This window comes from Terrapene carolina, unplaced genomic scaffold (assembly GCF_002925995.2).
Source record: "Terrapene carolina triunguis isolate 2854851 unplaced genomic scaffold, T_m_triunguis-2.0 Scaffold238, whole genome shotgun sequence".
Lineage (NCBI taxonomy): Eukaryota > Metazoa > Chordata > Testudines > Emydidae > Terrapene > Terrapene triunguis.
Window position 1 is genome coordinate 1,642,315 of NW_020664589.1, and position 25,924 is coordinate 1,668,238.

Genomic DNA, 25,924 nt, shown 5'->3' on the forward strand with positions numbered 1-25,924 from the left:
GAGATTAATATCCATAATAACCAAGCCGCTTTCCCGCCTCTGCCTCCCCCAGAGACCAAGGGGCGAGGGAAGGGGTATACAGGTTTCTGGGTGAGGGAAGCAGATTAGCTGAATCACAGGTTCTTGTCAAGCAAGTCATTAATGCTTGGAGTGTCTCCTTGGTTGCCTAGTGAGCTTCACACACACAAACCAGCCAGCATGCCATGGCACTTCTAGGTAACCACAGCAACCAAGGCTTCAGCTCCGGGACACACACACCAAGATCTGTTGCATGAAGCTGAGATTCTTGTCAAGACCCCCCCCCACACACACCTTTTTTTTCTTCTTCGGTTTTAAGAGTCTTCTGCACCTTGAAACACGAATGTAACAGCACCAGAGGTGGCTGCCACATTTGTCTCTGTATCAGGGGGTAGCCGTGTTAATCTGTAGCTACAAAAACTACAAGGAGTCTGGTGGCACCTTAAAGACTAAACAGATTTATTTGGGCATAAGCTTTCGTGGGTAAAAACCTCACTTCTTGAGGTTAGTCAAATAAATCTGTTAGTCTTTAAGGTGCCACCAGACTCCTTGTTACATTTGTCTCTGTACATGGCCAGATGTGCAAAGTTTGTTCATTTTTAAGCCCGTTTTTTAAAAGTCCCCCCCCCACCTTGTGGGAGGAAGGATTTTTCGGGGGGAGGGGGGGCGATGAGGCATTTTTACAGTCTCACTTCGGATTAAATCTCTGCCCCACCGATTTGCTAGTCAACTTCCGAACCTCCTCCGCCTGCAAACGCACATGGAATTTTGCAGCGCGGCGGGCAGCTGGGACTGAACCCCCGGCCCTCTGCTCGCCTTGCCCGCAGCTGGGCTCTCACCTGAGCAGACGCGGGTTCGAGTCCCCCTTTCGCCGGACCGAGCAAAGTTTCTCCCGCGCTCCCCTCCTCAGTCAATTTCCTGGAGTTACAGATGGCAAACAATAGTCTCCAGCCTGAGAGGGGCAGATGGGAGGGGAGGGGCCTCAGCCCTCATTAGCATAATACATCAGATTGCCCGCCAGAGTAGCTAAAGGGCGGGGTTTTGCCCCGTATTTGCATGGCACATCGCAGGCGTCCAATCAGAGCGCTAAGGGGCGGGGTTCCCCGACATTTGCATAGTACATGGCCTGTCTCCAATCAGAGATTGCAGGGGCGGGGTTCCAGGCCATTTCGCATAATATAATAAATATCTCCAATCAGCGCTGCTGGGGTGGGGCTTTGATGCAGCAGCTGGACTATACGCTGGTGTTTTCTTAATTAGCGCCTCAAACCTCTGCAGCGCCCTGGGATTGGGCAGCAAGAGAGAAGGGGCGGGGCAGAGATTCATCCCTCCCTCCCCTATTCAGCCCACCATGTGCCCCCAACTCACCCTGTACCTGACTTCCCTCCTCCAGGGGCTGCAGCAAGGGGGGGAGTGCAGACAGCAATTCCCCCTTCTTCTGGGCTGGTGTGAAAGCTCCCCCTCCTGTTTCGCTCCGCTTCAGCTGCCCATTCCCTTTCCCTCCCCAGCCTACCCGGCTCATCTATTGTAGGGTTGTATGGGGCCGCCCATCACTGCAGTATCTGAGCCTTTCCCATGTTAAATCTACGGCAATAGCAGCGTCTCTGGCTTGACTCCCCTCCCTGAGTCAAAGCTCTCCTTGGGGGGCAGGTTTTTCGGGGGGGCGGTCAGGCATCGAAGGGGGTGTTCGTCTTGTGAGTGTTACTTAGGGTGGAAAGGCTCTGTCCGAGAGGAAGGTTTTGCAGTGTTTCCTAAAGATGGTCACACTCTGGATCGGCCTAGTGTGACCAGACAGCAAGTGTGAAAAATCGGGACAGGGGGTGGGGGGTAATAGAGCCTATATAAGAAAAAAACCCCAAAATCAGGACTGTCCCTATAAAATCGGGACATCTGGTCACCCTAGATTGGCCTGATCCCCTCGGGAAGTTTGTTCCATAGCCGGATCCCCAGGGTACAGCATGCTCTGTCCCCAGCTCTCATGGGCTTCGTTCTGGGATTTGGCTAGGCATTGTCCTAAAGGAGCACCGCTGTCTCACCCCCACCTCCCTAATTCTTCTCTGCTTCCTCTCCATCTACCCCCTTCTTCCCTATCCCCCTCCTCCTGCTACCACCTGAGCTGGAGGAGAATCCCCATTTGCTTTTACCAGGACAGGGCCTTTGGCACACAGCTGAGTTGTCCTGATTCCAGCCAGTAGAGGGGACGGACAGATAGACAGACACACACAAAGCTCATTCCCATAGAAACTATTGTTCACCATACAAGGAGAGTCACTTGCGCAGTTTGGTTTCCTCCCCAGTGTTTTATCTGAGGACAATGTTTCCCAATCTCTTCTCCGCGGAGCACTTGCTGGCAGTCCATGAGGCTGGCTCGCTTCATTTCCAGCTGCTTCGACGCACGTCCACTTAATGCATGAACGACATCTAAAAATGCATCACTTTCCCAGTGTTACTTTTCCACCTCAGCACTCGCTGCCAGAGGGCTGCTGTGGGCTCATGAATAGGAGGGGAGCTGGTCTGCACTGTGGTGAATGGGCGGGGAGACAGTCTCTCCAGGAAGATATGGCCCACCCAGTGGAAAAGTTTAAGAGCCCTTGATATAGGAAGCAGTGAATGAATCACAGTAGTAGGAGGCAATGCTTTGCATGTACCTCTGTGTCAGGGCCGCAGCTCAAAGCGATCTGGGGCTGCATACGCACACAGCAACCTCAATGCTAGCCCAGCTAGTGGAGGGCATCATGGTTCGGAGCAGAACTGGTGACTACTTTTGGTTTCCAAAACAAACGCACATACTGTACTTACCAGGTGATCTTACTCCCCGCTTCCCATGAGCAACACTTGCACCTTCCAGCCAGCAGAGGGTGCATTGTAGACATGCCAACCCCATGGGAAAAAAAACGCAGAAATTGGGCTTGTTTTTGGCTTAATTGGCTTGTGAGTTGCTTGTTGGCTAGTTTTAGGCTTGTAGCTGGTTGCTTCTTTTTTTTGATTGGCTCCCGGCCAGCAGGGGCAAGGTGGGGAGAGAGTCAGGGGTGCCCAGCGGGCCCACCCCAGTCCCAGACTGCACGCCGGGGGGATCTAGTCACACAGAGTGTTGGGGTTCTTAGGGATTGGCTTGTTTTGGCCTCGTTTTGAAATGGGATGAGCTTGATTTTTGGCTTGTTGCGAAAGCCGGGTGCTTATTTACCGCCTGAAAGTTGGCCACTGTGGTGCATTGATCCTAAGTGATTGATTAGAAAAGGACCCAGGGCTCCCGGCAGGGAGGTGGAGAAGAAGATAATATTTAGCAGACCAGGCAGGTCGGAGCGGCAGAGACAGGGTGCTGTGGCACCCGCCTTGGAAAGGTGCCAATCACTCTGACCTGGCTGTCACGAGCAATACACGCTAACAAACCCCGAGGCAGAGAAAGAGAAACTCGCTGAATCTTCAGCAAGCGCCATTAGCCTCTCTGCATCATGGGGCTGGCTGGGCTGGGCTGGGCTGGGCTGTTCGGGGGTGGGGCATCGGGTTCAGATGCCCTTGGCTGCCCAAAGGGGCAGGGAAAGTTCTAAGCCCTGCCATGAGATTTCATGTATCTGAAGCTGATTATTAACTGCATCCCTCTTGTTCCGAGGTTCCTAAGGCTGCTGCTTGGGCTGGTGCTGCATCCTCAGTTATCTTCGGGTTCTTGGAGTCAATACCCGGAGCCAGTGCTGGGGACCTTTGCATGGGCAGTTTGGACACCCACTGGCTCACCAGTGAGGGACCCTTGAGGTCAGGGTGGTGGTACATTGACAGGAAAGGCTGTACTGGGCTGCCTGCCAGGGACGGTCAAACTGTGCAGCCCAGGCAGGGGTCTAGCTCTGGACTCTCGTCTCTGGGCCACTTGGGCTCTCGGCTCTGGATCTGTTTGTCTATCTCTGATCTGAATCCTTGTTTTTAAATGTAAACTTGGTTCCTAGCTGTATTGACTACACAGGAGACTGGCGCCCTCTGGCTTTCTGTGCAATGGGTACAGGGTGGGCAGTGGCAGGACACGCATCCCCTAGGTGCCCCCGCCCATGTGCCCAACCACTCTGTGGCACTTTTCACCCTTGGCCTCTTTGCTGAGAATGCCATCAGGGGGCAAATTAGTGGGGGGGACGGGGGAGCTGAGGATGGTGTTGGAGATACGCAGATCTGGTCTGAGAACCAGCAAACTCCTTTCGACACAGAGAACCCAACAGTTGCCAGGTGACCCAACGCTTCTGCACGTGAGATGCCTTGACTCTGATTCCTGGGCCGGAGAAGCCGCTGTCCGATGCCATCTTTACAGCCGGCGCCGGCTGCATGCTTCATGTGTTCTTGGAAGGCAGAATCACCCTAGCAGCTCCTCGGTAAGCAGCCGCCGCGTTCCCTCCGGTTGTTCTTCTCTGCCCGGCCGCCCGAGGTTCTAAGAACGCTGCTGGGGCACACGGTCTGTCTGGTGCTGCTGCGCTTTCTCTGGTTATCTTTCTGGGAGACACCAGAGGGCACCGTGAGACGGGATTTAACCGACTCCTTACAAAGCCATTCGCGCGCCCCCTGCCATCTGCATGGCCCGAGATTGTGTGTGACTTTCCCTCTCCCCACACTACACGGGCCTGGCCAGAAGTGGAGCGGATGATTGCGGAGGGGGCTAGGGGAAGAGGGGATGTGAGTCCCTGGGATGTGCCCCCCGTAGAGACGTTCCGGTTAGGATGACCAGACAGCAAGTGTGAAAAATTGGGATGGGGGTGGGAGGTAATAGGAGTCTATATAAGAAAAAGCCCCAGATATCGGGACTGTCCCTATAAAATCAGGACATCGGGTCACCCTAGTCCCGGTTTCCCTGAAGACTCAAGTTCTCTCCACAAAGAGCACGAGCAGCAAAGATCACACTTAAATTTCAACCCACCTCTGGGGGCACAGGCCCCCGGACGAGGACTGGGGCGTGGGGTGGGGAGCCTGTGACGGCACTGTCTGCAGCTGGGCCTGGTGATGGGTCCAGCGGCCTGGGCATCTGAGAGCCATGCCGTGGGCAGAGTCAGACAGCCCTGGAACTGTGCACAGGGCGGCCCACCTCTGCCGTGGACATCCCCGGGGCCAGACCAGCGACAGGGCTTAGTAATATATCCCAGGAGAAGAGAGAGTGTTTGCAGGCCCCCCCACCCCGGCAATCACACGGTCCCCACCTGCTGGCAGCGACTCAGGCCCGAGGGCTGGAGGTTTCTGCCCTGACTGTTGGCTTAGGGGGAGAGGGCAGCCGTGTTCTCACTGGTGGGGAGAGGACTGACCCATCGCCAAGGGGGCCTGCCTGATAGGGTGCTGGGAGCAGCACGGGAATGGGAAGGTCCCTGGCTTGCTCAGGAGTAAGGCTGAGCCTGCAAGGGTCTTGCTGGCTTGCACAACAGAACGCAGAACAGAGGAGAGGGAATATGTGTGCAGCATGCATGACCCCTGTACATGGCCATTTCTGAGCTCTGCACGCGCACACACACACACACACACACACACACACACCCTTTGCATGTAGCACATTTATGCTCTGCACTCACACACATACACGCCTGTGGTACACACCTCCTCTGCACACACACTGCACGTGGCACAAACGTGGTCTGCACACACACACAAACACACACACACGCGTGCACTACACCACGCACACAGTGCCCACGCTGCTGCAGAATGAATGCATGGCATGGGGTGTGCACCCGGGTTTCTCTGCCTTCCTTCCCTCTCTTTGTCTGTCTTGGCTATTTAAATGCGAGCTCTTCGGGGCAGGGACTCTCTCGCGCTGTGTCTGTGTAGCGCTGAGCACAATGGGGCCCTGATCTCCGTTGCAATGCAAACAACAATAACAACGCTTAGACTGGGGACCCCCGGGTACAAACTGTTGAAACACAGAGAGCAACCACCCCTGCTCAGAGCTGATCGCCACACCTTTGCAGCCGGCCAGGATCGGGAGAGGCGCCCACTCGCCAGCCGACTTTTTTTCGAACCCGTTAGATTTATTGAAAAATTAAAAGCACAAGCTCTGTAGATATAAATACACTGACACTGCTGGCAATTTACAAGGCATCCATTCCTGGCTGTACACGCTGGGACACGGGGCCTGGAGCCTGGATGGGGGCCTGTGCCACATGCCTGCCACCCAGCCCCCAGCGGACAAGCCCCCGAGAGAAGACATTAACCCAGTGATCACCAAAGAAATCTCTCCCCCGTTCCCCCCACTCCCACTTCACTATGCCATTAGCAGCCGTGGAGTCCCCTGCGCAGCACGTGTTGCACTAACATTACTGCACGGCAGGGCACCCTGCACCTATGGCCCGCACCCCTTGACCCCATCCGATCTCCCAGGCATGGAGGGATTCTCTGTGCGGAGGAAGGCAGAATAACAGAGGGGAGAGAGATGCTGGTGGGGCGGTGGGGGAAGGGGCAGGGTGAGGGGTGAGCTCTCAAGGATGTGGCTGGCTTCCCTACCCCCACATCGAGGAGGAGGTGCAGGGAAAGACCATCTGGAATATGGCTTAAACTGGGAAATGAATCTGAACCACTGAAGAGAGACAGAGGCAGGGCAGTGCCCAGAGTAAATGCCCAGGCAGGAGATGCGGGGATCAGCCGGAGTCAGGATTCTCCTCTCTCCCACACTCTCCGTTGCTTCCTCGCCCCTCCCTCCCTTTGCCCCCACACTCTCCCGCAGTCCTTCTCAGCCCTGGGGCCCATCGCCGGCACCACTGCTGTCAGCCCCAGAAGCAGAGCCCCGCGAAGCACATGCCTGGGGCAGCCCGGGGCTGGCCGCCCATGTTCTGTGCCTGGAACGTGTGTTTGTGTGTGTGTGTGAGCGGGCATACGCTGGACAGGGGACAGTGCCAGCTCTGCCATGGCGGGTGGCTTCTGTGCTGGGGCGTGTGGGTGCACGTGTTAACCCGCGTGCCGATCCGCCCGAAGCCCCGTCCAATCCAGCTCCCTCGCTCTTCTGTCTGTTTGGCTCGGGGGCTGCTGAGCCCCCTAAAGTGCGACGTTGAACTCGGTGACCAGGAAATCGATGTGATCCTTCTCTTTTGTTTTAAAGGCCTCGGCGATGACACGCGCGGCTTCCCGGTGCTCCTTTCCCCGCAGCGTCGTGCCGTTCACCTCCAGGAGCACGTGCCCCACCTTCAGCTTCCCGCAGTTGTGGGCAGATCCTCCTCGCTGTAGCAGGGCAGGAACAGACGAGAGGAAAGTGCTCACGTATATAGCAGCCTTTATCCCCAAATGCTTCAGGGGTCGCTTAGGCCCAGATCCTGAATGGTATTTAAGTGCCTAACTCCCACTGATTTCAACTCAGGCACCTAAATACCTTTGAGGAGCTAGGCCTTAGCTCACTCTGAAATGCAGCCACCTCTGGGGCACAACGGCTGCTTAACAGCTCCATGCAACATTACACAACAGTTTAGGACAAAGAGTGAAGAATACTGTATCCAGTCAAAAAATAGAGACCTTTAAAGAGGCAGAATGTAATTCCCTGGGTTGTGATCTGGCCAGTGGACCTGGGTTAGCCTTAGTTTTAAAGAAAGTGCCCAGGATGTTGGGACATCGGAGTAGGACACAGGAAACCCAGGGTCTAATCCCAGCTCTGGCCTGCAGCAAATCCCTTCACCTCTCTGTCATCTCCCTCCCTGTGTCTATTCATTCTGTAAGTTCTTTGAGCTGGGACTGTCTCTCGCTGTGTGTTTGTACAACGCCCGGTGCAGTGGGGCTCTGATCTCTGGTGGCCTCTTTTGGCGTTACTGTGATATGAATGAATGAATGATAACAGAGCTAGTCCAATAGCATTGTGCGGTCTTTGGTTTGCCAGCTCCCTCCGATTGCTGCATTTGCGTTAGTATTTGTTACGTGCAATATACTGTTATTTAGCTGGACTCACTGATTAGTCTGGACAAGTAGTTCTCAGCCTGTGGTGGTCGCCTGAACTGTTTGCTTTGCTTTTTGCACATTGTGGTGCCTGGCTGCTCGTATAGTATCAACGCTGCTCCCTCAGTGAACCAGCTTTACTGGAGGTGCATGAATAGCGGATACCAAACACCCAGCCACGAAGGGCACAGCTTTGCCGGCATTGCTGGAAAGCCATCACTTAAATGAGTATTACGGCCACCCCAGCAGCTGAAGTGATGGTTTGGAGCTCTTTGCAAATCTGCTGCTTCATTTTTTGAGCACAAGGGGGCAGGGTTGCAGAGTTACAATCAGAGAAGGGCAAACTTTTTCCTCTCAAGCTTGTTTTTCAGTGACACATGCAGATTCGGTACATTTCACAAAGTCACGTTGGTTTCCCGTCCATTCTGACCTTCTCAAAACGCAATGTTTCAATTTGTCGGTTTGAAATGACTTTTCGTTTCAAAACGCCTTTCATTTTCTTTTTGAAATGTTTAAAAATGCCCCAAATGTTTAGTTGGACACTAAACTCATTTTTTTAAACATTTCAATTTACTGAAAATTTCAACAAGTTTTCATTTTCAGTTCGAACCAAAACAATCTTGTGTTTCAATTTGTAGGAATTGCCAATGAACTGAAAAACCCGTTATTCAACCAGCTCAATGACTTGTCTTCATCAGTGGCTCTCAACCTTCCCAGACTACGGTCCCCCTTTCAGGTGTCTGATTTGTCTTGTGTACCCCCAAGTTTCACCTCACTTAAAAACTGCTTGCTTACAAAATGAGACATAAAAATACAAAAGTGTCACAACACGCCATTACTGATAAATTGCTGACTTTCTCATTTTTACCAGATAATTATAAAATAAATCAATTGGCATATAAATACTGTACTTACATTTCAGTGTATAGTATATCGAGCAGTATAAACAAGTCCGTGTCTGTATGAAATTTTAGTTTGCCCTGACTTTGCTAGTGCTTTTTATGTAGCCTGTTGTAAAACTAGGCAAATCTCTAGATGAGTTGATGTACCCCCTGGAAGAGCTCTGACGCGTACCCCTAGTTGAGAACCACTGCTCATGGACACTTAGTCCAAGACAGGCTGGGGTGTGAGTCTACCCTGCATTAGCCTGCTGCACACTAAGTGTCCACGTGGACCTGCTACCGCACACTAACAGTTCCTTAGTGCGCTTTGATCTATCTCACTTGGACACTGGAGTAGGTCAAAGTGCACCAAGGAACGGTTAGTGCGCAGCAGGGTCCAGGTGGACACTTAGTGCTCAGCATGCTAGTGTGGGGTAGCTTCACACCCCAGCGTGCCATGGACTAAGTGTCTGTAGACAAGCCCCAAGTTACAATCTCATCCCCTAGGGGAAATGCAAGATGAGCCTCCTCTCCTGGACCTAGCTGACTTTTATACTCTCCTCTCCCTGAGAACATGCTCGCCCTCTGCTGGAGACGGGAAGAGCTGAACAGTAGCCCCACCCTGATATGAGAGGGACGACGTAATCATCAGCCAGCATTCTGTCGCCATCTGCTGGTGAGGGGAACAATAAGCCCAGCAGGTGTAGAAGACAGGAGGGAGGCTGGATTCTGGGAGTGTCCCTGTTAGAAGAACCCAGGTGTGAAAATCTCACAAGACCTTTCAGAGCTCAGAGCCACGCAGGAGCATCTGCATCGGACTACTCCCGTTCCCAGCACACCGTACCTGTATGGTGACTATCCGGGGCAGAGGCTGCCGGGTGTTGGCGCCGCCCTCGATGGCGATCCCCAGGGTCGGCGCGCTCTTCGCCACTCGAATCAGACATGATGTGGGCTCCAGAAGGCCAGGCTGTGGAGGGAGAGACAGCAACGCGACTGAGGAGGGCTGGGTGGGGAGCCTTCTCTCCAGGCCATCCTGCCCCGCCCCCAGAGAGACCAGACCTTGGTCTGGGGACCCTATGCCAAGCAGGTTAACCCTTTCCAGCCTGCCTAGCTGTGCTTGTATGGGGCCATTTTCAACGACGGAGGAACGTGGCGCTTGCGATCCCTCTGGCCACGGCCCTGCAGCCTGTTCAGTGACTTGGTGGGAAGAGCAGCGGAATGAGCTGATTGGCTGATGCGAATGAGACTCTAGGCTGCAGAGATCCGCCATCCTCGGCTTCGCCGCTGAAGTGGGGCATCGCAGCATCCTGGGGGCGGCCGCAGCAGGATGGTCTCCAAAAGGCCGTTGGCCCTGAGGCTCGCCGTGCATGGCAGCTGGGCGGCCAGCACCTCAGTACTACAAGCTCCGGCCCATCCCCGCCTGCTGTTGTGTGTATGGGCCCGTCTACACTGCACACTCCCTATGGTGGCGTGGAGAGTACGGACGCTGCACGCCCCCAGCACGGGGATAAATAGCAGACTAGATGGTGGGGCGTGGTTAAAGCAAACAGAGTCCAGACATGCCACAATCCCCAGGCTATATACCCTGCATGGCCCTCTAAACGCCCAACAGCGCCTCCTCACTGCTATTTTTAGCAATCATAGAACCATAGAATCATAGGACTGGAAGGGACCTCGAGAGGTCATCTAGTCCAGTCCCCTGCACTCAAGGCAGGACTTAAGTATTATCTAGACCATCCCTGACAGGTGTTTGTCCAACCTGCTCTTAAAAATCTCCAATGATGGAGATTCCACAATCTCCCTGGGCAATTTATTCCAGTGCTTAACCACCCTGATAGTTAGGAAGTTTTTCCAAATGTCCAACCTAAACCACCCTTGCTGCAATTTAAGCCCTTGCTTCTTGTCCCATCCTCAGAAGTTACGAAGAACAATTTTTCTCCCTTCTCCTTGTCACAACCTTTGACATACTTGAAAACTGTTAGCATGTCCCCTCTCCGTCTTCTCTTTTCCAGACTAAACAAACCCAATTTTTTCAATCTTCCCTCATAGGTCATGTTTTCTAGACCTTTAATCATTTTTGTTGCTCTTCTCTGGACTCTCTCCAATTTGTCCACATCCTTCCTGAAATGTGGCACCCAGAACTGGACACAATACTCCAGTTGAGGCCTAATCAGCGCGGAGTAGAGCGGAAGAATCATTTCTCGTGTCTTGCTTACAATGGAGCGTCCTGCTGCCTCAGCCTTTCCCTGTCACATGTAGCCACACACCACAGTGTGGACGCAGCCTGCTTTTCCCTGTGGCATGTAGCTACACATACGCTAAAGCCACTGCCAGCTGTGTGCAGGGCGGACGTAGCCTCTGAGTGAAGAACCAGTGGCTGGGTCAGCTAATGCTAGCAGCTCCATCATCTCCAGGGCAAAGGGCTGCATGCTTATGGGTACGATGTCTCCACTGCAATCAGGAGTGTGACGGCCGCATGTGTAGACGTACCTGAGCAGCGAAGTGGCAGCAGCATGGACTTTACAAGCCCGCCTGGGACCCTGGGGACGCTCTGCTTGGGCTCGTGTTGCTGCTGCTTTGTTATCTGACCTTGCTAGATCAAAGCTGGCTCAGGCCTGTCTGCGCGGGCTGCCGTCACACCTCTGACTGCCATGTAGACCCAGAGCATGAAGGGCCCCAGGTTCTAGTCCCGCCTCCCCAAGCAGGGATGAGACGTGCGGTACCTTTATACGCAGCCTGTCTCTTTGCCCAGCAACAACTACAGGTGAGTCCCACTGCCTGAGCTGGCCCTGCTGGGTGCCTCACCGGTTTGGAGGCTGCCTCTGCTGGCCCATCACTTCTCGGTGCCTCCTTGGGGCTTCGGCTTTTCCCAGGGATCTGCTGCCGGTTCTTGTCCCTGCCGCTCAGCTCCACTTCGCCGATGTCCACCCCGCTGTCCTCGCTGAGGGTCTGCCCGCTGTCCGACAGCTGGGAGAGCGTGGAGGCTGGGGGAAGAGCGGGACCAGGGCTGTTAGCAGGAGGGAATGAGCAGCACGGAGGGAGACTTCACATGAATACCACAGGCTTGGGCTGGTCCACGGGAACTTACACTGGCATAGCTGTGTCGCTCAGAGGTGTGAAAGATCCACCCCCCTGAGAGACGTAGTTAAGCCGACCTAACCCCCAGTGTACGCAGCACTCGGTCAATGAAAGAATTCTTCCTTTGCCTTAGCTGCCGCCTCTTGGGTAGGTGGATTACCTACGCCGACGGCAGCGCCCTCCTGGCAGCCCAAGCAGTGTCTACACTGAATCAAACTTGAAAGCCAACACACGTTGAGCCAAAGGGTCTCCTCCTCCGTCTCTGGAAAAAAGATGGGTCCAGATTCAAGCAAACTGGGGCTAATTCATGGGGGTTGTAGTAAATCCACATTCAGTTTGCAATTTCATAGGTTTTCAGTGAAGTTTCCAGTGAGATTTGACACAGTCAGAATTTCCTTTGGGGCTTGTTTGAAAATGAATCACCAAGCACAACGTCGGGGGTTCTGCACTCAGTGGGTAGAAAGCAGGCCCCCAAGCCCCAGAGAAATGGAGCCCCCCAGTTTTGCAGAGCTGAGCTTATCTGCCTTACGCACATCAAGAAACACAGCGAGCTGCCGAACAGCTTGCATCGCGCCTCAGGCAAGCTGATTTAAGATCTTCATTTGCATACATTTGCATGAGATTTATTAACCAGCAATCAATTATAAAAAACTACACCTGCAAATTGGGTGTAAATCGCCAGTTTTTATAGATGCACCATTAACGAGGGAAACCGCATTTCCCATGCGCTGCAAAGGCTGAGCAGCGGGCCCAACCTCTTTGCTGCTGCTCTGGGCAGCCTTTGATGTCCCCCTTGACATTACCCTGGGGCAGGGTTCCTGTCCCCGGCTGAATGCAGATATTTTCACCTGAAGTCCCTGCCGCATTCTGTGCAGCAATCAAATGGTTAATCACAGAACTCAGCAATGGAAAAGACCTATTAGGACAGTCTAGGTCAGGGGTAGGCAACCTATGGCACGCGTGCCGAAGGTGGCACGTGAGCTGATTTTCAGTGGCACTCACACTGCCCGGGTCCTGGCCACCAGTCCGGGTGGCTCTGCATTTTAATTTAATTTTAAATGAAGTTTCTTAAACATTTTAAAAACCTATTTACTTTACATACAACAATAGTTTAGTTCTATATTATAGACTTATAGAAAGAGCCCTTCTAAAAATGTTAAAATGTATGACTGGCACGCGAAACCTTAAATGAGAGTGAATAAATGAAGACTCGGCACACCACTTCTGAAAGGTTGCCGACCCCTGGTCTAGGTGAAATTCACCCCTATGCAGATGGCCAGCAAAAGACCTACATGTCACTTAAACCCTCAGACGAGGTCCCATGTGGCATAGAGGCTACATGGTAACCCATTGCAGAGGAGAATTTCACCCACAGCCCATTCCTCCAGACAGTGCAGGCTTGTCTCCCCGCGGCCCCTGCACGCAGCAACGCTTCTCTGCCACTGTGAACCTTCAATCCCATCTGCAGAGGTTAAGCACTCAGACCCAATCAAAGTGCCGGCATGGCTGTCCACAGTTCTGGATGGACATCATCCATGGTCTACTCCACACACACCTTCAGAGAGTGCGTAGTTCTGCCCCCGAGACATTGCGAAGTAGAGGGGTTCTACCAGGTCTTCAGGACATTTGTTGGAGGGAAATGACCCCAGGATACGGGGGGGCTTCTTGACATGATTACGTACTAAGATACTGAGGTAAATGACTATGAGCTTCATTGCTCAGCTCTACTCTGCTTGGGTCCCTCCACGGACTAACTGAGCTCCCAAAGCCCTATCCGGCATTGGGCCCATGTAGAACCTGAGATGAGTTCTCTTCTTTGCCCCTGGTTAGGGCTGTCCCAGGACGTTACAGACGCGAGGGGCGGGAAGGTGAGGTGGGAGAGGTTTGTGACGTGCAGAATGCAGTGCTCAGTCAGGCTATCCTTGACCGTGGTTGGGAGGCAATCTAGGGGAGTGCCGGGAACCGGGAGAGAGTCTGTGTGTCCGCGCCTGTTTGTGCAGGAGATTGGGCTGATGTCTATCAGCAGAAGGCTCGCGGAGGTGCCTCCACCCACAGGCTCAGCAACAGGGAACCGAGGTCAGTGTCCAGGCTGAATGTATGTAACAAGAGCTCAAACTGGACTTGAAATGGGTCTCGGCAATGAAAAGTCAGTTTCTTACCAACCAAGCCACCGAGCGTGTGAGGACAGCTAGCAAGGCAGCATGCGCTGGTGGATAAGGCACTGAACTAGGACTCAGGAGAACTGGCTTCTAGCCCTGGATCTGCCACTGCCCAGCTGAGTAACTGCGGGCAAGTCATTCCACCCCCTTTCCTTTTCCATCCTGGGTCTGTCTGTATTTAGAGTGTTAGCTCTTCAGGACATGGCCGGTCTCCTATTATATCTGTGTACAGCACCTAGCGCAATGGAACCCTGACCTCAGCTAATGCCTCTGCTACTCCTGGAAGGATAATAATCAGTAATAATAAATCTGAACAAACATTCTTAATGGGATTGCAGGTGGGGACTCAAACCGTGACTGGGAGGAAGAGGAGGAGGATGACGGGCTGTATCCAGAGCTGTACCTGGCCCTACGAACCCGTTAGCAATGCTATGGTGGTGGCCAGGCAGAGCATCCTATACAGAACAGAACGGAACAGAAAATCATGTTATCCATCGCCCACCAGCAGTGACATCTGCAATGTGTAGATGGTATCACTAGAGGGCAGCAAAGCCACCTGCATGGAGTGTTTCCAGAGCCTGGTGCCAGGAGAAAGATAGAAAATTGCCCTTTGGGGTTCCCAGGGGCTCGGGCCAGAGTCCATTCCAGGTGGGCACAGAAAGCCAGTTCGGGTGTTTCCCCCAACTGTATTTTGAGTGAATCACCAGGAGGCCTCTGCCTGTCACACAGTAGGACAAACTTTGGGGCTGATTCTCATTTACACAAAGACCCCTTTACAGGGCTCCGGGAGGTAAAGCGAGTCACTGACAGCGTAAACAGGCCCTAGTGACAATGAGAATCGGGGCTTCTGACTTCACAAGTGCCAGAGAAATCCAGTCCTGGAGTCTTGGTCACGCCGGAGCTGGATTCTGGCCCGGGGACACCTCAGCCAGCCACAAAGGACGGGGCAGAGGGCCGATGAGGTAGAAGATCAATTGACTCGAGCGTGAGAGCAACTCTAGGGGTGTCACATGGCAACTCACTCCTCTGGGACCTCCTGTGTTTCCTTTTGGGTAACTTTCCCTTGATGTCCCCTTTGCACTTCTCTTGCCCCCCTCCGCCGCCCCAAACACACGTTTAAAGGACCAATGCCTGGTTAAATCTGGCCTCCAAATTTAACTTTTTACCAAGCAAGCTTTTCTCAACCCAGACACTAATGGAAAAAGTCCCGGGGTTATTCCTCTTTTCTTTTAGAATTCCATCAGAAACGGATTTTATTACCAAACGCAGCAAGACTTGCCCAGGAGACCAGAGGCAATCAGCTGCCTAGCGGAGCTTGGTCTTTAAGTAAAGGTCAGGTAAAATTGCACTGGAAAGCTAGGGGAAGCTTACAAAAGTTCGCTGAGCACAAGGTGGTAGGGAGGCAGGGTGCTGTAAGGAGTGCCAAGCCCCTCATCCCGCTCTGACAGCATTGCCAATGCCAAGCACTCTGAAATCAGCTTAAAAATCATGGGATTAAAACAATAACATGGGACTCTTCTGATTTCCCCTCTTGGTTTTTGATCCTAAAATTTAATAATTATAATGATACAACACCTAGTTATAGAAGAGCTAGGTATTGTATCATATTAATTATTATTATTAAAGGTGATTTCAAACTTTGATTCACAATTAGGAGAACTAGGTAAATCTGATATTCTCACATTACTCCAGCAGCTGGGGCTTGCAATAAAATCGCGAGAGTTGGCAACATTGCTTCTACCACCGCAGGCCCATGTTGGGCATTGCTCCAATTTACCTCCTTCCTGCGGTTTAAGTAAAGGGCTTGCTTACATGAGGAAGTTATTCCAGAATAAGGTAGGGCATGAATTTAAAGTGAAGTAGCTATTCTGGAGTAGCTCCCCCTTGGACATTCTTATTCCAGTCAATTTTCCCGTGCAGACAAACCCTTCATAACAAAGGCCCAGATGGTAGTGAGGAACCTAAATGCCTTTGAGTATCTCAAGCAAGGCTGTATTTACAGATATAAGACTCAGTCCTCAAACTCCCCCATCTACTGGCTATTCTCAAGGGTTTCTCCCTGCCCTTCCCTCTAGCTCTCTCTTGTCTCAGAAAAACTCTCAGCCTTTTCTAACCCAGATTTGGGACTAGTGGGGTGTCTCTGTTCTAGCTGCCTGGGTGAGGCAGAATAGCCCTGCTTTTTCCCTTGGGGCCCTCAATCCTCACTGCAAGTCCTTAGAGGAGGATTCACTGTCAATTCCTGCCCCCTGTGGCATTTGCAATGCTAACATCCAGGCCTTGTGCGAGATCAGGGGAATCCGAGATGCAAATTGACTAGAGGGCGGCTGTAAAGAAGCGTGAAAGAAACCGACTAGTCTCATTGTCCAAACAGAGCAATGCAACAGGGGAACAGAGAGCGAACAAGCCCCTTCAGTGTTAGTCGCCTGAGTGGCAATTTGTACAGTGGTTCTTTAACCCGGCAACGCCCCCTGGGGTCAGTCCAGCAGGCAGAGCCACCCACCTCGGGCTTGGGGCAAGGATCTCACTTCGTTCACGTCCGGCTCGCTGTTGGGCCGATGCACCTCCACCATGATAAAGTGCTGGTTGATCGCTGACTGCGGGCTGCCTTTGTCTGGCTCCGGGTGCGACGGGGGATGGGCAGGGGACCGAGGAGCGGGTGCTGGGAGGGTACTGGCTGGGGTGCTCTCAGGAGATGGGCTCTTCAGTCTGGTTGGAGACTGAACTCTGGGGAAGGGGCCTATCGGGTGCTGGTTGACCAAGGACAAGTGGGCACCCAGATGCCTCCTGGAGCTGAGAGTGGCAGGGGAAACAGCGGCATAGACGGTGCTCGAGGCAGAATCCACAGTGGACGCAGAGGCCGAGGTGGAAGTCACGCTGGCTGTGTCCTTATCGGGGTGGCTGGGAGGCGGGGTGGGGCTGGGAGGGGCCACGAAGAAGAGGCCTGACTGGGAGGATTCAGAGGAAGGGCGCTGGGGTGTGTCTTTCGCTGTCTTTCGGAGCAGGGCAGTGGAGGAGTCCAGTGCTTGAGCCGGAGAAGGAGATGGGGGCTTAAAGCTGGGTGGTTCCTCAGGGAAAGACGAAACATCGTCCTGTGAAAAACCAGAACAAAAAGCCATTAGACGCCACTATGTGGGACGATGGGCCCTTTCCACTCCTGGAGACCTGAGAACTGGCCCATCACCCCCGGAGCCTGGTGTCCTGTTACCTCCAGTGACCTGCCTCAGATGTTTCTTCCTGACCTCAGGAGCAATCTGAATATCCCCTGGAGTGTGAAGATTGATAGAGGAATAGTCCTGTTTTTAGCTCCAGTAACCGTGGATGCAGTTCTTACTCACAAACCCCGAGTCCTTTTTTCTAATTATGCTACGTTATTTGCTTCAATTGTGCCCTGCTGCAGTGAGTTCCACAGGTTAGTGATGGGGGAAAGTATTAGAGAAGATGGTGCCTTCAGTCAGCATCCGTTTCCATTTGAGGAAGCACCGGATAGAGAAGGTGAGATATCTTACCAGGGAGATGTCCGGCAGGGCATTAATACTGCTCTGGAGTCCCTCTCCGCTTCCCTCCACATCTGCGGTGTTCTAGGCACACAAAGGAAGGGGGAAAACAGTCACTGCACAGTACAGCAACACAAAGCAAAGCAGAGGCCGTAGCACGAGAGGCTGCCCACGGGGTTAGGGTGAATCTTGGAAAACCTCACACGGACAGAAAGGTTTGCAGCAAAGGGAGCTTTTCAGTTGCAACGACAAAGGTTTGTATTCATGGCAAGGTCTCCCCTGCAGCATGGGAGATCCAAGCAGAACAGCTAGGGTAAAGCAACCCAGATGGGAAACTGCTTCTGCTCCACGTGCAGACTAGGCGGGCAAGGCCTTTGGCTCAAGCAGGAGCTTTGTGGGTTCAAGCCCCGCTGACACGCATTGGACTGTTGTTACGTTTGTTTGTTTTAATAATGCAAGGGACCCCTGAGGCCTGCGGCTGCCATCTGCGTGTCCCCAACCCTCCTGTTGATTTCAGTGGGGAATTTTAGGGGAGCAAGGGATGTAACCATCCAGCCCACGTTTTTTAGCTTGGCAGCATCCCCTTTAAAAGCAGCCCTTTGCTGAAGCCAAAGGGCTGGCTTCTCCGCTCGCCCACCCCGCTGGGAATCAGGAGCGCCGCCGCTGTGAGCGAGGAGACACTCCAGTCCGGTGCAGCGTCTGCAAGGACTGATCGCCGGTCCATGGGCGCAAGCCCCCTTGAGTTCAGTGGAGGAGGCACTCCTGTTAGTTAAGAGCAGAATTTGGCCTATGATCTACGTAGCGTCAAGTGCTCAGAGCCACCACGGTGGGAGAAGCGTCCTTCCAAGTAAGTGGATCTCTCAGGGCTCTGTCTTTGCTCAGGCCTGGGCCGTCTTCAGAGGTGCTGCTCCAAGGATTGGTGGGGATGGGGCCTCCCAAGGACTAGGTGATGGTCGTGGTGCGTAGCTGCACTAGACTGGGGAGGGGGTACAGGGAGTCCCTTACCTGGGGAGTACAAGCACGGCCAGCAACGAGGGTGGTGCATGGCCGAGCCCGCATGCATTGGTAAAGTGCACTGGCTGTGACTTCGCTGCTCACAGTGTGAGATTACCGCTGAGCGTTTGAGGCTCACTCTCCAGGTCGGGGGGTCCGGTTACTCTTTGGACTATGGGCTTGTCGGCACTGGGGTGGGAGCCGCCCCCACAGCAGCCTCGTGTGGGTGCCTTGCCCCTGTGACTTGTCCTGGTGCATAGGGCAAACCCTGCTCCAGGACAGCTTAGCGCTGGAGAGATGCGTCTGCATTCAGGGTGTGCAGAGCCCAGCCCCCGCCGTGGGCACAGCCGCAGACCGGACTGCCCCTGAGTCTGCAGTGACTGCGAGGTGCTGTGTGCGGATCTCCCTCGCTGTATCTGGGCCTCTCTCCAGGCCCAGGCCTCACTTTCTGTCAGGAATTGCAGCATCGCTGCAAAGAGATCACCCGCTTCCCTTTCCACATTCCCTTCCATTTCACTTCCTTCTCCCCATGCTTTCCCCCTAGCAAAATGCTTCTTCAGGAGCCCACGTGCTCCGGCAGCCCAGCGCCTTTGGCTCGCTCCCCTTGCTCAGCTGAGCCAAGCTGGTGGTTTGAGCCAATCATATTTTCACTTCCTTGGGGGATCTTCCACTCTTTGGGGGCAATGAAAGGGTTAAATCAAGATGCTCCCCCCATCGCGCGCGCACACCTCCCTGACACGAAATCAGACCAGACAGTCTCTGATGCAAATGCGTGCCAGATGTTGGGTGCATTGGGTGGGTTTTTTTCCCCCCCATTATAATTATAGCCAAAATTAATTATCAAATGTCAAAATACAGCCTGGAATTTGTCAACGCCATCAGCAGAGCCTGAGAAATCAGCAAAAGAATTCAATTAGTTCGTTAGTCTCTGGGCACGGCGGGGCTGTCAATCAGGGGCAGGGGGGAGATGGGTAACGGCAGCTCGGAGCTGCGAGCGCCTGGCTAATGAATTCAGGGAAATGTCATGTCCGTGCACGGAGGGGTTGTGCAGATCGGCTGGGCTGAGGCAGCACTCCGCATGCCAATGGGGCTGGCACAGGCCCAGCTGGGCCAGCAGAGGGGAGGGCAGGGGCCCTGGGCTCCAATCTGACTCCAACACACAGCGGGAGCCCGGGGGGTGGGGGTGGAGTTTGCCTCAGATGGGCTGTGACCCCTGTCCCAAGGCCAGAGCCATCACTTTCCTGCTGACTAGAGCAGCTCCCTGCTGGGAGTGTGACTCCAGGCACTAAGCACTCGCTAGGATTTCAAAGCACCTGTCAGGGATGGTCTAGGTAACTTACCTCTGGCACAGCAGGGGTAAGGGGCACAACTTACCCCTGTCAGTCTCTGCAGGCCCTGATTGTGAATCCAGGCACAAGTGCCCTGGAGCGTGTGAGTTCTACTGCACTCCAAGCTTGGGAGTGTGAATTGTAACACGTGTGGCCCCTGGCGCTGATAGGCTGGGAGCATGAATGCGGGCACCAGGGCGCCGGGGTGTCATTCTCACTGCGTGTGGGGGCAGGGAAGGAGAGAGAAGGCAGGCCGCTGCGTCCCCCTGCCCATAGTAGTGTGCTAGGGCCCTGTAGCAGAGCCTGCCTTGATTTTGTCTGTGTGGAGGGGACAGAATTGGGTTAAAAGGCCAACGATCAGATTCACCCTGGTTTTAGGCCAGCGTAAAGCCCGGATGAGGGCCCAGGTGGATGGTGGCAAGTCCTCCACAGCATCAGAGTGGAGTGGCATAGTGGGACTATACCCCCACATGTACTAGGGGACGGCACAGACTCCAAATGCTGGCAGGTAAGCCCAGAATCAACCCAAAGCAAGTCCTGCTTGTGTAACACCAACAGAGCCCAGTCGTCAGCGGGTGGGATCGAACCTGGGACCTCCGGAGCTAAATGCATGAGCCTCTACTGCATGAGCTAAAAGCCACATGGCCCTTAGCTAAGCCTGTAGATCAGGCTCATTAATCTCTCTCTAAGTGGTCTCGGTGCCACTAAATGGGACAGAACACCACACCCAGGAGGTGCGTGGGTTGCAATTGCACAGTAGCTGCTGCTTGCAGGGTTTAAATTGGCTTCCTCCCGCAGGAAACATGAGGGAGGGCAGTGGTGGAAAGAGCTCCTGTGGGGTGAAACTCCTGGGTTTCAACAGCACCCAGCACTGCAGTATCCAAGCCCTGCAGCCTCGCTCCACCGGAGGTGGAACTGACGCCCAGGAGAGCGCGTGGCTCTGCAGTGTGGTTATAACACCTCTTGATCCCATGAGGCCAGGCAAGAGCCAATCATGTTCTCCAACACACTATCGTCTGGAGGGAACCCGGTCAACTGGATCCTCTTCTTCCCAGCCACTGAGCACAGAGAACTCCTGGGCACTAGCCACAGGCCACGAGTGCAATGGAATCTGTCTACTGGGGGAGGGCGCAGGGGGCACTGGTGCTAGGATCCACGTGCCCAGCATATAAGCACAATGGGATCTACATAACAAGGGAGCAGCATTTGCACCAGGATTCACACTCACGCTCAAGGACAATTCCCCAACCAGGTAAAGTGTGTAGCCCAGAGAGGGGCTAGTTAACAAGCAAATCAAATGTCATTTGTATTCCCATGGGAACCAGTTTATTCTCCTGGCAGGGGCATGTAGAAAGAATAAGATACAGCTCCTGTTGGATTAGCAAAATGCCACTGAAACCTCTTCTAGTTAGACTGATCTCGCCTGCCGCAATTAAGTCAACAATCAGGCCGTTTACATCAGCAGAAACCACTGATCTAGAGAGGCTGCTGCTGCTACACAGCGTATTTCCTTTCCCTCGCGCTAATGAGGCTGTTGGTTCATTTGTGCTGGAATGGGCAGGGTCCTGTCTGTGTTTAATGGTTTAATGTTGTCTATTGTTGGATAAACAATTGGTTAGTTTGAATCTGTGGTGCATGTGCATTTCCCCATCTGCTGGAAAGCACTCGCCCCAAGGCCTTCCACCCGGTAGATGGCTCACATCCAAAACAGGCCCAGGAGGCATTGAAAAGCACCCTCGGCAAGGAAAACGTGTGAAGAAAGTGCTTTTCCTCTGTGCAGCTTTAGGACAGGGAATAGGGGACGGGGGAGAACAAGGGTGTGAATGGACATGGTTTGAGAGCAATGGGAAAAGTGGTAGCGTGGGAGCCCATCCCTCAGTCTGAGAGGCCTGCAGGATTAGAAAGCAGAAAGCCTTTGTCTCAGGGCAAGGAGTTCTCATTCCCAGCTAGCCCAGTATTGGGCCAGGGGTTATTTGGCAAGGAGGACGGGTTTCAGTGGGATTAGGCTTTGGGGACAGATAGCCCCAGCAATGGATAGGGGATGATTCACCCTCAGTCCCAGCCAGGCTAGCCGTGGGGCAGGAATTTCAGGAAGGGCTGATTGCATGCAGGGTTAAGGTGGGCCAGTGGGTGTCAATGGAGGGGGGACGGGACGGTGATTTCAAGATGAGACAATTTTAGGGAGTGTGAACTTCAGTCAGCCCCTCCTCCCCCCACCTTCCACCCATGCAATCCAACAGAGGGGAACATAGAATTGGGCTAAGCACCCACAGAGAGCTGCACCTTCTTACCCCAGCGCCGTACCCCCTCGAAGGAGAGAGCCGCCTAAATATCACCATCTCCTCCTTTATATGATCTCCAGCTGCTGCCCCTAAGCCTCTAATCCCACCAAAGGGCTTGTCAATAACCACACAGGAAGCAGTGGCATTTCCAGTCCCCGTCACATGTCGCTGTTGGGGGTAGGCAGATGGGTCTGTAACCCTTCCCTGGCCAGATTTTCAATTGCCTGCCTGATGTGCCAGAGACAAGCGCTCCAAGCTTTCAGGCTGCCACATGGGCCAGGACGTTAACAGTGCACCAGACACAAGCAGCCTGGAGAGCTTCCAAAATGCACATGCTAGACCCCCAGCACCTTTGAAGCCTGACGTCCTGCAGGGTGAAGTCCACTGAGTTCCTGCTCAAAAGATCTTCCCCTGGCAGGATGGGTGAAATATTAAGGCTCCAGAGCCTTATAAATAGGGAAGCTTAGGAGACAGGAATCGAGACCCACCTTTAACACCATTGAGCTAAAAAAGCTTCCAGGGAAGGCGGAATGAAGAGAGAAAGTATTTACCAAGAGAGTAAAGTCTGCTCCTCCCCGCCAGGCATGTGTGGATACGGACGGCCTGACAGCTCCCGCTCCCAGTAGTCTATTCTGGTTCTTACACCATGGCTATACAAGAAAAAGCCCCAAATATCGGGACTGTCCCTATAAAATCGGGACATCTGGTCACCCTAACGGGAGGATTTCTCAAGGGTCACACTGCAGCAGATCTTTATGCTAACCCATAAGCAGGGTCCTACCAAATTAATGGTCCATTTTGGTCAATGTCACGGCCATAGAATTTTAAAAATTGTACATTTCATGATTTAGAATCATAGAATATCAGGGTTGGAAGGGACCTCAGGAGATCATCTAGTCCAGTGGTTCCCAAACTGGGGTTCGTGAACCCCTGGGGGTTCGCAAAATGTTACAGGGGGTTCTCGGGAAAAAATTCCCTAATGGCGGACAGAGCTGTCCCTAGGGACCCTGGGCAGCACAGCCCGGAGCCGCTGGACTTCCAAGAGCTAAGCAGATCAAAGCAAGCAGATCTATCACACTGAGGAGATTGAAACTTCAAGACTCCTTATAAGAAATGGAAAGGGAGGTGGATATTTTTTGCTGTTTTTAAAATGAAATAGGCAGCTAGTATTGTTTTTAAAATTATTATGAAGAACAAGTTTAAGCTTTGTTGTAACATGTGTTGTTTGCCTGGACTGCTCAAGACCTGAATGCTTGTGTAGTAGGAACTCTTTGAGTTGGCTTCTTAAATACCTTCATGTTGTTTCACATCTGATACTCCTTGATGAAACATAGGAGCCTTGTCTTATAACAGGCTGATTCACATTGATACAAGCTACAAAAGTGATAACTTGGAAGAGTGTTGCCGTTTTCATAATGTAATAAAAATACTGTAATGATAAATAATAATAATAAATACTGTGCAATAAGCATGTCATAACAACAAATTTTATATTTCCAAGATCACTGCTTTTATAATTTATACTTCGGTAAAGGAGAAAATCCCTGGAAATATTCATTTTTAGGAGGGGGTTCGCGAGACCTGACATTTTAGTGAAAGGGGTTCCCAGGTTGTTGAAGTTTGGGAACCACTGATCTAGTCCAACCCCCTGCTCAAAGCAGGACCAATCCCCAACTAAATCATCCCAGCCAGGGCTTTGTCAAGCCTGACCTTAAAAACTTCTAAGGAAGGAGATTCCACCACCTCCCTAGGTAAACCATTCCAGTGCTTCACCACCCTCCTAGTGAAAAAGTTTTTCCTAATATCCAACCTAAACCTCCCCCACTGCAACTTGAGACCATTACTCCTTGTTCTGTCATCTGCTACCACTGAGAACAGTCTAGATCCATCCTCTTTGGAACCCCCTTTCAGGTAGTTGAAAGCAGCTATCAAATCCCCCCTCATTCTTCTCTTCTGCAGGCTAAACAATTCCAGTTCCCTCAGCCTCTCCTCATAAATCACGTTCTCCAGCCCCCTCATCATTTTTGTTGCCCTCCGCTGGACTCTTTCCAGTTTTTCCACATCCTTCTTGTAGTGTGGGGCCCAAACTGGACCCAGTACTCCAGATGAGGCCTCACCAATGCCAAATAGAGGGGAATGATCACATCCTTCAATCTGCTGGCAATGCCCCTACTTATACAGCCCAAAATGCCATTAGCCTTCTTGGCAACAAGGACACACTGTTGACTCATATCTAGCTTCTCATTCACTGTAACCCCTACGTCCTTTTCTGCAGAACTGCTGCCTAGCCACTCGGTCCCTAGTCTGTAACAGTGCATGGGATTCTTCCGTCCTAAGTGCAGGACTCTGCACTTGTCCTTGTTGAACCTCATCAGGTTTCTTTTGACCCAATCCTCTAATTTGTCTAGGTCCCTCTGTATCCTATCCCTACCCTCCAGCGTATCTACCACTCCTCCCGGTTTAGTGTCATCTGCAAACTTGCTGAGGGTGCAATCCACGCCATCCTCCAGATCATTAATGAAGATGTTGAACAAAACCGGCCCCAGGACCGACCCTTGGGGCACTCCGCTTGATACCGGCTGCCAACTAGACATGGAGCCATTGATCACTACCCATTGAGCCTGACAATCTAACCAGATTTCAGCTATTTAAATCTGAAATTTCACGGAGTTGTAACTGTAGGGGTCCTGACCCAAAAGAGGGCTGGGGGGGAGTTGCATGGTTACTGTAGGGGGGGTTGTGGTATTGCCACAAGCAGCTGCCCTGAAGTAAGGATGGCGGTGCTGCCTTCAGAGCTGGGCTGCTGAAAAGCAGTGGCTGCTGGCCGGGAGCCCACCTCTGAAGGCAGCGCCACCGCCAGCAGCAGCGCAGAAGAAAGGAGGGCATGGTGTGGTATTGCCACCCTTCCTTCTGCACTGCTGCCTTCAGCCCTGGGCCCTCAGCCAGCAGTCACCACTCTCTGGCTGCCCAGCTCGGAAGGCAGCAGCGCGGAAATAAGGGTGGCATGGTATGGTATTGTCACCCTTACTTCTGTGCTGCCGCTGGTGCGGTGCTGCCTTCAGAGCTGGGCACCTGGCTAACAGCTGCCGCTCTGATGGCACCGCAGTGCTGACGGCACCGCAGAAGTAAGGGTGGCAATACTGCCACCCCCCTACAATCACTTTGCGACACCCCCTCCCCGCAACTCCCTTTTGAGTCGGTATCCCCAGTTTGAGAAACGCTGGTCTCCCCTGTGGAATCTCTATAGTACAGGGTAAAATGACACAAAAGACCAGATTTCACGGTCTGTGACGTGTTTTGCATGACTGTGAATTTGGTAGGGCCCTACCCATGAGGATACACCCCGCCGGTTTACTCTGGCGGAGACTACAGGACTCCTGTGGTTTTACACCCATTCCACCCCTACTCCATTTCGATGGTCTGTTCCTGTTCTGGATCTCAGCTGGAGACGCCTCCGAAATGTTCTGCTGCGGCAACGGGCCTTTCAGGGAAAGGGCTGGCGGGCTGCCTGTCTCCGGCCATGCCAAGGCAGCCTGCCGGGCCTTTCTTTGCTCAGGCCTTGCCAACAATGCTGCTGACCCCGGCTGTTTTCTGTCCGACTGCGTGGAGATATAAATATCGTTCCATTTTTTGATGAGCTGCCCTAAAAGAGGACTGGATTTCCCTTACGCCTAATATTTCTGGGCAAAATAGAAATTGCTTCTGGCTGTAAAAGGTAATGGCTTTTAAGCAAAAATGTGCCTTTAGGCGCTCACTCTATTTTAAGATCATGTTTTATTGGCTCTTGCTTTAAAAAGGCCACTGAAGCCTCATGCCACA

General features: G+C 52.9%; 1 protein-coding gene across 2 annotated transcripts in view; it reads right to left on the reverse strand.

Annotated features, from left to right (window-relative positions):
• Positions 1–7,005: 7,005 nt before the first annotated feature.
• WHRN (whirlin) overlaps positions 7,006–25,924 on the reverse strand; it is a 99,953-nt gene continuing 81,034 nt past the window's right edge. For both annotated transcript variants that reach the window (XM_024206063.2, XM_024206062.2), the window contains exons 9-13: positions 17,515–17,586; positions 16,509–17,097; positions 11,577–11,755; positions 9,616–9,738; positions 7,006–7,188 (exon numbers count right to left, since the gene is read on the reverse strand). In XM_024206063.2, coding sequence (XP_024061831.1) covers positions 7,006–7,188; positions 9,616–9,738; positions 11,577–11,755; positions 16,509–17,097; positions 17,515–17,586 — 1,146 coding nt within the window. The remainder of the gene's footprint in view (positions 7,189–9,615; positions 9,739–11,576; positions 11,756–16,508; positions 17,098–17,514; positions 17,587–25,924) is intronic.